We start from the raw sequence: 13,055 nt of genomic DNA, 5'->3' as shown, positions 1-13,055 counted from the left end.
GGTTGTTTAAAAAGGCCTCCACATAGCCTCCCACTGTGCGCCGGCACTTCCCGGCTGACTGGCTTCTGTGGGCAAGTGACTCCGTGGGGGTGACGTCATCTATGAGCGTTAGGGGGGTTGGGCCGGCAAGCTCGTGCCTGGAAAGGGAGACTGTGTGCCGTGTGCCGCTGATACGCCAGGCGTGCTCGCGAGATGATGATGTCATCATCTCGTGAGTCTTTGTCTGCAGGCCCACTGCTGACCGCTGGTGATCACTAGGTGATGACCTTGATAATGTTGGTAGTGCAACGAAACGCGTCGGTGTACCACACTAGTGACCTTTTATATCTCAGTCACCATCAAGCTATTTCAGTATCCGGACCAGCCTCAGCATCACAAAAAGCGGTCACTTATCGTTACTGTTTTTACCCTTAAATGTTGTATGTATATTTTTATCCATTTTATTTGAAATTAAAATTGTGTTATGTATAATTAATAAGGTATTCACTTACGCATTGTCACCAACCCACATAGCGCAGTTATACCCCCCCTTTTTTTTCTTCTTCTCATTACATGTATACACGGGCCTGACACCCCCGTTTTATGTAACTGCAGCTTAGCACAGCAGCTCACCATTCAGCTCCCCACCAGATACTTGTTATCTGTTGGTCTACCTAATGATTGTCGACCAACTTGCTGTAGACCCAATGACCGTATCCCGTTAGATGGTGGGGATAATGGTAGCATTACTTAAAATGTATATATGGATACTACGCAGTACTCTGTAAATAAACATTAAAACAATATTTTTATTTATTTAATTTTCTTTTGGTTCTAGTTCATTTTATTTCTTGGTTTGTTTGGAACAGGTGACAAAATGATTTAGAGTCGTATATGCAGGATACAGTAAGACAGACACACTACATACAGCAGGGATAAGGATCTGTGCAGCACATATTCCCTGTATGGATGTGCAGCTATGTGTTGGAAACGCATGTTGACATCTGAAATGCCAAGTTGAGTCTCCTGGGTCAGGGAGCCAGCCAATCCCTAGACAGGAAGGATTAGAAGGCTGGTGGGTGTGGAGGAGAAGGGGGTGTGAGTTGACATCACTTTGTTCGCTTGCATTAGGTGAATGCACATCCAGCACACAAGACTTAAAGAATGGATAAGATCATTTCAGTGAAAGTTGGATTTTGCAGCCTTGTATAAAACTCTGTTTTTTGTTCAAACTGTAAATCCCAGAACAACATGAGAGGAGACTATTTTTCCTGCTGCCGCAAGAAGAATAACAAAAAGCAAGCAGAAGCTTCCTTGCATTTGTTGGAGCAGAAACCTCAAAAGGTATTTCAAGATTCTTTGCTTTATTGCACTAGACTGGTGCAAATTGGAGTAAGCCGAGAGCCTGATTTTTTAGCTATCTCCATCCATTATGCAAATATATTTCAGGTAGTAGTATACTTACTGCTGCTGCTGCTGAAGGAGAGTATGGTTTATCTGAGTTGCTTTAAATAACCATCACTTCTGTATGTATAAAGTGTAGCATGAATACAGAAAGGTGGTGACCAAGACTCCGCTCTGTGTGTTTCCTCTCTGTTTACTATGAATATACATATTAATACAGCTACTTGCACTGCTATCTTCAAGGGGCGTACTTTTCCAAGGTTATAATAGACTGAAGTCTATTATTTATACATGGCTCTGCATTTAATATGATTTCTTTCTGGTATTTTATAGACACATTGAGAACATGCTTTCATTCACATGTCAGTAGCATCATGTGTGTTACTTCCTGTGTGTGTAACATCATGTGTGTTATTTCCATGACTGTTATATAAATTTGTACTTAAAATTACCATTACTCTAGTAATTTTAAGTACAAATTTATAGAACAATCATTTGGATGAAGATCATATTACACTGGTTATTTTGCTAAATGAGTAAATAATAAATAAACACTGATATAATAAGAACAATAATAATTATGCTGCACAAGGATAGATATTTTTGTCTCTGGAATTAAATGTAAATCAATCTTTATTGGTAATGAGTAAAATATTGCGATTGATATTTACACAAAGCTTATTCTATGTACTTTCAAAGACATGGTACGTATAACATTAGAAAATCATATTGTGGCCGATCTTTATTTCTTCTTAGATGACATCTTGTCCAGTATCCAAAACAAAAAAAGTTTTATTTGTTAGACCCTTCCCTATTTGGAAACTGTTTTCATCAATATTGCTATTTATGATGAATCCCGACTCCAGATTGATTCTATGGAAAGCAAAAGCAACATGTTGTTCAAATGTGCCCGCTACAGACAATACAAGTGCAATTCACTGTTGTATAAGATGCATTTATGGAACACGCACTCTCTGGCATTATAGATCAAGTGTGACATTTCCTATACTTAAAGGGACTGTTCCTTTTTGCAGATCCTAGAGTTGTACTCTAGAAAATAGGAGCTTGCTGTACTCTGGTTATCCTATCTTTGCAGGAAGAAAGATCAGGCTGTGCTGCAATCCAACACCTTGCTTCAGTTAGCCGGGAAGATCACAACTAGTTTGAATCCTTTAGGAACTATCTTTATGCTAACACAAACGTTACTATTAGTAAAAAAAAAAATGAAAATAACATAAAACAATTTTTATCAGGAGTGGAAAAGCCTTCAGTGCAGACAGTGTTCCTTAGGTTCCCTTATTCTTCCCATAGTTCTGATTCAGTAAACGGGAACAGTAGGTAGAACTGCTCAGTGTGCCCTATCCCGTTACTGCCTCTAGACTGGCATATGGACTACAATTCCACTAGTCACCAATCATGGTAATACAGCTACATCTGAACTTTTACTTTAAAGAAAGTCTTAATTCCATTGAAACCAAAATGAATGCTTTTATGGAGTGACCCACATGTCATTTATTCAAAAGGACCCACTTATCATTTATCTGGAGGCATTACAAAGAGGCAGATGTACTAAGCTTGGAGAGTCATAAAGGTGAGACAGATAAACTATGGGAACGGGTCATTGAGTCGACCCGATTTGGGTTGACATGCATTGAGTTGACCACTGAAGGTCAACAGGGCTTAGGTCGACACCTGAAGTAGGTCAACATGGCTAAGGTTGACAGGGTTGGAAGGTCGACAAATGCATTAGGCCAAACAATGGCAAGGTCGCCATGAGTTTTTCATGTTTTTTTTGTTCCGAATGTTGACATAGTCTACATGGACACCGTCAAAGTGTACGGCGTCCCCTCGCATGGCTCGCTGCATTGGCCATGCTTCAGACACACTGTTTTATTCTCCCACCATGCCGTAGCAGATGGTGGGGCATGAAGTACCACTTTTCAGCACATGTTGGCTCAAAATAATATATAAAAAACTCATGTCGACCTTTTAACTGTCGACCTTGCCATTGTTGACATAATGCTTGTTTTAACTTCCAACCCTGTCGACCTTAGCCATGTGGCTCTATTTCAGGTGTCAACCTAAATAAGGTCGACCTAGTGATCATATTCCTAGAAGAATATTGAAATTGGTACGGGCAGTACGGATGGTGTAATGGTTAGCATTACTGCTTCACAGCACTGAGGTCATGGGATCGATTCCCACCATGGTCCTAACGGTGCGGAGTTTGTATATTCTCCCCATACTTGCGTGGGTTTCCTCCAGGTACTCCGGTTTCCTTCCACATTCTAAAAATATACTGGTAGGCCAATTGGCTCCCAACAAAATTAACCCCAGAATGTCTGTGTGTGCGTGTATATGTGGTAGGGAATATAGATTGTAAGCTCCACTGGGGCAGGGACTGATGTAAAGTTCAACATTACTCTGAAAGCGCTGCGGAATATGTATGCGCTATATAAGAAACTGTTAATAATAAATTGGTCGTAGATGTAGATAAGCTGAGGCTGTGCACTGTGAATATTATTTGAAACCTTTCACACTGAAAGCTGATTAGTTTGCTGACTTTGTTAACTATGGACCTGATTTACAGACTGTTCCATATCTGTATTTTGAGTTGCAAATACATGTAACCTTAAGTCTAGTGTTATTAATGTGTTCCATATCTACTCCAAGGCTCAGGTTTAAGGCCCTTATTCTGATCGGTGCGGCCGGAGCCGATTATGCGGCCAGGACCATGCGTGCGAAACCCCGCCTTCCATACGGATCGCCAACTCCGTCCGTATGCGGTAAGAAGCTGTCCGAACGGACCGCACGTGTATTTTTCACGGAATACGCCTCCTCCATCTAAGGGAACCTCCCCCATCATTCGATGGTCGCAGACCATCGAATGCAGGACCGTGTGCTCCACCAGCACCCGCAACCTCAGACCACACGGACATTTTTCCGTGCAAAAGCAGGGATCTGGACGGGCAGCTGACATCCGGCGATGTCATATGTCTGCCACCTACACGTGCGTCACGGCCGCATTACCATACGTACGCCCAGCGTTTTCATGGGAACTCCCATGAAACGCGGGGCGTATGCATATGGTAATGAGCCCAAATAGCCCTTCACCCCCCTCTCCACCCCCTGTTCGGAGTGTTCACATATCATGCGGGATTTGGCCGTACGCCCCGCTCGCACATGCGCAGAGACGCCTCTGCACATGCGCAGACACAAAACATCGGCGGGCCGAACGCACGCGGATATATCCGCACCGATCAGAATAAGGGCCTAAGTTACATGTACTTTATACTTATAGCTGTAAATAAAACACTGCTGTTCCACTTCTCACAGCATAAAGAGGTGATAGTACAATATACATGCAACTGTACTTATATAAATTGTGAGAGGACCCATGTCACCCCCTGCACTGCCTGGAACCACCCTATTGCTGCCCCTATCTCACCCTGCCATCCCAGCTCCATTGTAGCATAATATACAGATGGATAAAACGTTGATATGTGGCACAGGTGTTGCAAGAGGATTCACTGAAGTTGTGCCACAGAGAGTGTGTGCCCAAAGTTTGAAGCCAGACTAGCACGAGAATTTAAGCGGTGCTAGCAATCTATTAGGCGGGAAAGTCTACAGCTAGTGGAAGTGGGCAACATACTAGGTGCAGATTCATCTTTTCAAGAGTGTGCCGAACCCCAGCAATACTGCAGAGGAAATTTCATAATCATATGTTTAATCATTTCTTAAAATACTTTTGGCTGGGCAACATTTCTGTACTAGTCTGATGTCCCAAATCCTTACCCTCATATGATTTCCACTACTGTCAACAGTCTACAGCAGCGGTTCTCAAACTGTGGGTCCTGACCCCAAAGTGGGTCCCAACCTTCTCAGCATAGGGTCACGACTCCATGTTGCTGACTATCAGGCTGATGACTTTTCTAATCTGAAGATGCCCATACACGGTACAATTATTGTATAAAATATTGTATACAATATCGCATCTCATTGCGTTGCATAGGTTGTGCAATGCAATGAGATGAGTTCTAGTACAAAAAGTATGTGCAGCACATACTTTGTGTACTCTAGATCTCATCTCATCGCAAAACCTATGCAATGCGATATGATGCGATATTGTATACAATATTTGTAACGTGTATGGGCATCTTCAGTCAGTGATTCAAGGAGTCTGAAAAATCTGTTGAATTGTCTGTTATCAAATTTCGATATTAGAGAAGGGAATTGTTTCTAGCAAAACGTGGTGCAACTGTGACTTTAGCTAGCCAGATCTTCATTTTCTTATTGAATTTTTTGGCTTCATTGCTATAAATACTCTATTCTGCTTCAGGGTTTGCAAGCTGTCAAAATAGAGGATGCAACATATGTACGGATTGTGAAAGAAGATCTGCAAGTGTTTGCATGAGAGGTAGCATTTGGAAGCAGACTTAAGTTCAATTAGGCAGTGATAAAAGTAAATCAATTAGAATGGTTGCTATGAAAATTAAAGAAAGTTGGTAAATGGTTATGAAATGTACTTATTGTCTGTTTTGTTTCCGCATTAAGAGAATGGATTACATATAACTTTAATTGAATATAATAAAAATGAAAGCTTTACAATACTTAAGTTGCTGAAACAGTACCCAGAATGTAGGTTATTATAATGAGCAGAAATTACCAACTTTGATGGCCATAATACATACATCTTCCCTTTGCCAAGGCTAATGGGTAGGTTACCAAAACAACATGGTGGCATTGCAGGCTTGATATGTTAAAAGATTAGTGCGCTACTTCACAGACTTCATATTCTTCTTCCTGGGAGATTTCATTAACTGTACCAGATGCTGTTCCAGTGTTCCTGCACCACTAACCATACATTCAGCACAAGGGGGGGATGCTCTAACATCCGCGCCCCCATACCGCCCCCTATCGCCGGCTACTGCATTCATAATTATCGCATATGCTGTAACATATGCGATAATTATGGCAAAGGACAGCTCTTGCGTTAAGAGCTGTCCTTTGCTGAGTCTGCGAGGCTCCCCTCTCCCTTCCTTATGCGGCTGCTGGCTGCTGCGGGGGGCTGGCTCTCCTCCGCCCTGCACCTGTAAGAGGATCAGTGCAGGGAGGAGGAGGTCATGGGTCCGGGCAGAACAGCTCTGTGCTGCCTGGACACAGGTGAGGGGGGGGGGGGGCGATGCGGAGCGGCGGGGTCCATGCGGGGCAGCAGTGGGGCGGTGTGGAGCGGCGGGGGGGTCACATTAAAAGCCAGTAGGCTTCTATGGGGCATCGCCAGATTTTTCTGCCGATCCTCCCCCGCCACGGTAACCCGGCGGGGGATGCTTAGTGCATCCCAAAATGCGGTAGAAACCCTGATAACGGGGGTTTTACCCCATTTTTAGCTTAGAGGATCTCCCCCCCTGGTGAGCTGTCTGACTCCGCTCCACTCAAAAACACTTTGCCATACACCAGGTATGTATAACCATTACTACAGGTGAACTATATATTTATTAAATAAACCACTCCACGATTACCAACTGGGCTGTTCGCATCCGCTGGTGTGTACAGGAACATTATCAAGCCTGCACTCCAGTTCCGGGCGGACAGAATTGGGGCCCAGGACTTGAGGGGGGGATGCTCTAACATCCGCGCCCCCTATCGCCGGCTACCGCATTCATAATTATTGCATATGCATATGCTGTAACATATGCAATAATTATGGCAAAGGACAGCTCTTGTGTTAAGAGATGTCCTTTGCGGTGAGTCAGCGGCCACCCGGCGGCTCCCCCCTCCCTCCCTTACCCGGCTGCTGGCTGCTGCTGCGGGGGGCTGGCTCTCCTCCTCTCTGCACCCGGAAGAGGATCAGTGCAAGGAGGAGGAGGTCACAGATTTTTCGTGGTAACCCGGCGGGGGATGCTTAGTGCATCCCAAAATGCAGTAAAAACCCCAATAACTGGGTTTTTACCGCATTTATATCTAAGAGAATCTGCCCCTGAGTCTTACAAGTATAATTTCTCATATACAAGGTTCACATTTCCCTTGATATAGAAGTTGGTTGAATAGTGTGACCAATGCTGAGAACACTGGAGGTCTCGCCAGGCATGCCGGGGGTTTGAGATGGGGGGCCTGTCTATTTCATCAGTCCCGGCAGCCCTGCAGCAAGGTATATAATCCATGTTACCATACAGCATGAATGACATACAGCATATGGTGTAAGACCCCATACTATGCATTATGCATTACACTATTCAAACATTACATCGATTCACTTGCACAACAAAGGTGCCTATACACAAATGCGATTTGGGCGCTTTTCATCCAATTCTGACAGATCGGGCTGTGGAATCTTTTAAAATTGACAAAACGCATGTATTAGCCTCCAATTCTGATCTGATGCACATCATCGTTAAGAACTGGTTGGCTGTTACTTTATCTCCGTCCACTTCATTTCTCTGCAAGGATTAGTTATTAGACTGGAGATGAGATTTTTAAACTTAGCAGAGTCTTAGCAGCCTTTGAAGCAGTCCTGAATTAGGAAAGTTGGATATACATTCTTTTTAGTAAATGTTCCAGGTGACAGGACATACCATATAACCTGGGATGGCAGGGAGAGCATGAAAGGCAACAGGACACACAAAGTATACCCTTGCAGACTCACTTGATTCGCCATGCTTTTGACCCGCTTACTTGCTTCGCTAATCTCACCACCTGCTTATGAGAGGCATCCGGTGGTGGCGTGGATAGTGAAATTAATGTTCAAATGACCTTGCCGTTGCGGGTTACAGGCATGTTCCATTCGTCACTTGGTCCAAACTACATTCACAACCTGAGAACTGGCTGCTACCAATTAGGAAACACCTGGGAAATCTCTAAGTATGGCCATTTGCAAGTCTCAGAGCTTTCTAAGAGGGCAACCAAGCTGGTCAGAAATGGTGGCAGTTGGAGCTCCATTGGAAAGCTTTAAAAATGTAGAACTCACAAAGGGATCATGGTACCATCACATATGGCCTAAAATTAATGAATAACAGCTTCAAGAGGATAAAGTGTGACAAATCCACTTTACAATCTTCTTATTTATTTAAAATTCTTTAAAATTAATTTTATATTTAGATGGTATAGATTTTTTTTATTAAAAAAAAGAAAACTATCTAGCAGTTAAAATACTGAAGCTGGAAAATAATAGGTCAAAACTGACCTAAATTGTTTGGACAAACCATCCTGTACAGACAGCAAATGGAATTCACAGCTGGTATTTCTGAGGTTTAGCGAGAACTTGGAATAAAACAAAGCTTTATTCTACCATATTACATTCATGTCAGCTCTCCAGCCACATTAGAGTGCACAGCACTGCATTCGCTCTGTTTATGTCTACTAAGGTTTCAGCAAGGATCATTTAGGATTTTAATTCAAAACAAGTCTTTGGCAACCACCCTCCAAGGGATTCTTACTGAGTTTCAAATGTGATGCCAATTAAGGCTATAAAGAGAGGTCACAATGGTTGGATTCCTTTCCAGCAGGCTAGGAAGAAATCTGAAATGCTGCTTTTAAGGTGTACATTTTCAAGAGAAACTATTCTAGATGCAAAGGGGGAGAAAGTGACCAATTTAAATATAACACAGTGTTTTCTATATTATAATATTAGTCATTTGCATATATATATATATATATATATATATATATATATATATATATATATAAAATATGTGTGTGTGTGTTACTTTTAAAATGTTTTATTATGTTTTTATGTTTATATGGAGGTGTAAAAACTGCATTGGAAAACATGTTATACTCTGCAATTTTTTTCAGTTAACGTAAAATGTGTAATACTCATGTGTAGAGGAGCATACATTGGGGGTTATTCTGATTCACTCGGAAAGGCACAATCACTCTCTAATGGACAAAACCCTATCCACTGCAGGTGGGGCTGAAGTAACATGTGCAGAGAGAGTTAGATATGGGTGGGGGTGTACTTCAAACTGATATCTATAGTGCAGTGTAAAACAAAGAAGACAGTATTTACCTTGCAAAAAACCAATAAAACACCCAAATCTAACTCTCTGCACGTTACATCTGCCCCCCCCCCCCCCCCCCTGCAGTGCACATGGTTTTGTCTATTAGAGAGTGATTGTGCCTTTCCGAGTGAATCAGACTAACCCCCATTGTACAAGTTGAGAATCCCTTATTCAAAATGCTCGGGACCACGAGCATATTGGATAAGGGATTTTTTCGGTTTTTGTAATATTTTTTTTTCCATACTTACCTGGTCCCCTGGTGGTGCCCCGATGTCCCCTGGCATCCACGGCGGCCTTCAGGAGCCTCTTCAGCGGCATCTCTGTTTCCAGGGGTGCATTGAGCAGTCACAACGGTGATGTCACCGGCACGACCACACACTACATGGATAAGAGAGCCCAGGCCTGTACTATAATTCAGTATACTTATTTACTGAAGTCCTAGTCTTTAACTTAAATTCCTAGATACCGTTTTTCCTTAACTGGGCAGAATACGGAAAACATTTTACATAACTGCTGGCATAAATACCAAAATATAGTATTTATCCATGGAAATATTCTACTATTACAGGTTTGCGAAGGATCTTTCTGAGTCGTTTAGCTTGATTGGCAAAAATTAAAGCTTAAAAAACTGTTAAGAAATGTTAAACAGAGGGCCGTAACTAGTTGTGTGCCAGTGGTGCCTAGCCCACAGTGCATCTTCACTGTAAGCACATACGCTGGCACACACCTATTGCAGAGCAGTGAAGTGCCGGGCAGGAAAGGCCCTCTCCCTGCTCTGCATCCTGTTGCTGCCCAGCTACTGTTATAAGAGGACCAGACCGGTGACCACAAGCAGAGGAGCGGCAGGGACAGGCAGCGGCAGTGGTTGGAGAACAGGGAATTGGGATTTTAAAATTACCATTAAAAACATTTTCAGCTCCAGACCCATGATGCCCTTAATTCGACCCTCGCTGCGACATCTTTGCTAACCATTTGCAGGCTAGCGAGGGGCAGGATGACGAAGGGTGGGGTTGCGGCTAACTATTCAGTTATGAATCATCAGGCCAATTGAGCGCAGGCACAGGCACAAAGTTACCTATGGAGGGATACATGCACTTCTACCTATGTTAGTGACATTAAAGGGAAAGTAACTTTGGGGATTTATTGCTGCCTGAGAGAAGTTCAGTCACCCTTGGCGATGTATCCCTGATCTTCAATTGAGAACTCACTGTCTGTTTCGCAGACATCGGCATTCTAGGTTTTCGCAGGTACAACGCACTGCACATCATCATCAGAGCATTTGCTGAGACAACAACCCATCTTCACGGAAAACGTCTTCTTTCATCTAGTTCCCATAAAGACCATGTGATCAGTAACAGCTCAGACCATGTGATCAGTAATGTATTGTGACATGTTCTCTCTGGCTCTGTAGCCTCAGAGCTACTCACATTTGCACAGACGGCAAAATCATTTTCGATGGTTCGGGAATTGCGTTTAGATCTGCAGATGCATAGTGATCTGTGATGTTTTGCCAATTCATATGCAGACCTTCATGGGGCGTGTTCTCTTTCTGTCTGGGCGGCAGCTATTTGCTCACAGTCATCTGTAACTACTCAGAATAGCAATCAATGCTGACCTAGGCCCTATGTCTCACATAATAATGACCTGCAAAATATGCCCTACACAGTAATGCCCTAACTCAGACCTGATCGCAGAACAAATATTTTCTCAAAATGGGCAAAACCATGTGCACTGCAGGTGGGGCAAATGTAACTTGTGCAGAGAGAGAGTTAGATTTGGGTGAGTTATATTGTTTCTGTGCAGTGTAAATATTGGCTGCTTTATTTTTACAATGAAGTATAGATTTCAGTTTCAACGCCCCTCAGTTTCTGCACATGTTACATCTGCACCATCTGCAGTGCACACGGTTTTGCCCATTTTGAGAAGAAATTTGATCTGCAATCAAGTCTGAATTAGGCCCATTATGGCCCGCACAGTAAGCCACACACAATTATGCCCTGCACATTGGGGGTTATTCAGACCTGATCATTGGCGTGGGAATTTGCACAGCAACCTATTATCGAATGACTGAAAATGTGTATGGATCATAATATGCATGCCTGTTGCCAAACAGTGTAGAAAATCTGCGTTTTTTTTTAAAGTGCAAGCCAGCCGCTATGTGACTGACAGGAAGCCGGTGTTAGTGGGTGGTAACTGTCCGTTTTCTGATAGTGCCAGGAAAAATTCAGGCTTGGTGAAGCATTTTAAGGAATAGCGTGTGCCCCGAACAGTGGAAAAATCATTTGATGGTGAGTGGCTAGCGAATGGATTTGCAGCTATTCACAAGCGGTGCCAAGCAATTAGCAGGCTTGCACGGGGCGGGATTTAACATAGTAACATAGGGCCCATCGGCAGGGCTGCCAAGAGAAATCCTGGGCCCCGGTACAACAGCGTCACGGGGCCCCCCCTGGAGTGGCGAGCTACAGAAAAGAGGTGCATACCTCCCAACTTTGGCAGCGGACAAAGGAATATATGTGCGTGCCGCAGGCACACGCCAAAAAATTTTGGGTGCCGTTTTGTCGCTGTGAGGACATGGCCAGTGCTGTGTGAACTGCTGGCCATGCCCTCAGCCTCCCCGCCTTATTAGACGCATGCAGTGTTTAGCCAAGTTTAGTTTTGCCAAGGGGGTTAATGTCCGTTGCCAAGATGGCTAATGTCGGTTACCAAGGGGTTAATATGCATTGCCAGGGGTTATTGCTTGTTGTCAAGAGGAGTTAATGTCTGTTGCCAAGGGTTCTTGCTCGTTGCCAAGGGGGGGTTAATGTCTGTTGCCAGGGGTTCTTGCTCGTTGCCAAGGGGTTAATATGCGTTGCCAGGGGTGGGGTTATTGGATGTTGCCAAGGGGTTATTTTTTGCCAAGGGTAAATGCTTGTTGCCAAGGGGGTTATTTTCCATTGCCAGTGGTTCTAGCTTGTTGCCAAGGGGTTAATCATACTTGCCTACTTTTGAAAACTAATTTCAGGGAGATTTGAGCTGCTAAAAGAACGCAATGTGTCACTGAGAGGGTGTGTCATGCTCTGCCCAGAGGGCGTGTCTAACTTCACCTATGGGCGCACCTATGGCCACTATGGGATTTTCCTGCAGTGGCAGAAGAAAACTCTGGAACACTTTGGGCCTGATTCAGTTACGGATGTTGCTTCCTGTAACACTGCACTAAACATGTGAAAGAAAACTTCTGCCTCTTTTGCTGCCTATACATATATAAGTATGCATTACATCCATCTACCCCACAACCCTCCCCTCATATTGCAGTCAGTACACACCACTATATTACATTACACACATTCCCCCACATTACACCCAGTACATACATGCTATTACATTACACCAGGGCTTGGCAAATGTTTAAAAATGTAGGAGCCAGGATGAAAATGTGTGAATTGCAATGCCTATTATACATGCTACACACCCATTACATATTATACAGTACCACTTGCTTGATGCCAGGGGTAACATACTCTTTGCCAGGGGTTGCATACTCTTTGCCAGGGGTAACATGCTATTTGCCATAAGGGATTACCCCTCCTCCTCCTCTTCCCTCTCTCTCCCTCCCCACCGCTACAATGCGCGGTAATGACAAACGCTGTGGGGGACAATCCACCTGGCTCCGGCTGTATCAGATCAGGTCCACGGCGT

The 13,055-nt window shown here is 43.6% G+C and overlaps 1 protein-coding gene across 3 annotated transcripts in view; it reads left to right on the top strand.

The window, feature by feature from the left end:
* The first annotated feature begins 1,097 nt into the window (after positions 1-1,097).
* The window catches only part of TNS3 (tensin 3), a 375,154-nt gene continuing 363,196 nt past the window's right edge, over positions 1,098-13,055 (top strand). For all 3 annotated transcript variants that reach the window (XR_014474929.1, XM_083188134.1, XM_083188132.1), the window contains exon 1: positions 1,098-1,323. Coding sequence is in view for 2 of the 3 variants with exons in the window: in XM_083188134.1 (XP_083044260.1) it covers positions 1,231-1,323 (93 nt within the window). In the remaining variant the exon portion in view is untranslated. The remainder of the gene's footprint in view (positions 1,324-13,055) is intronic.

The sequence above is a fragment of the Crinia signifera genome, chromosome 5 (assembly GCF_055691185.1).
Source record: "Crinia signifera chromosome 5, ASM5569118v1, whole genome shotgun sequence".
Classification (NCBI taxonomy): Eukaryota; Metazoa; Chordata; class Amphibia; order Anura; family Myobatrachidae; genus Crinia; species Crinia signifera.
The sequence above is the reverse complement of the archived record's forward strand: the minus strand, read 5'-3'. Positions and strand labels throughout refer to the sequence as shown.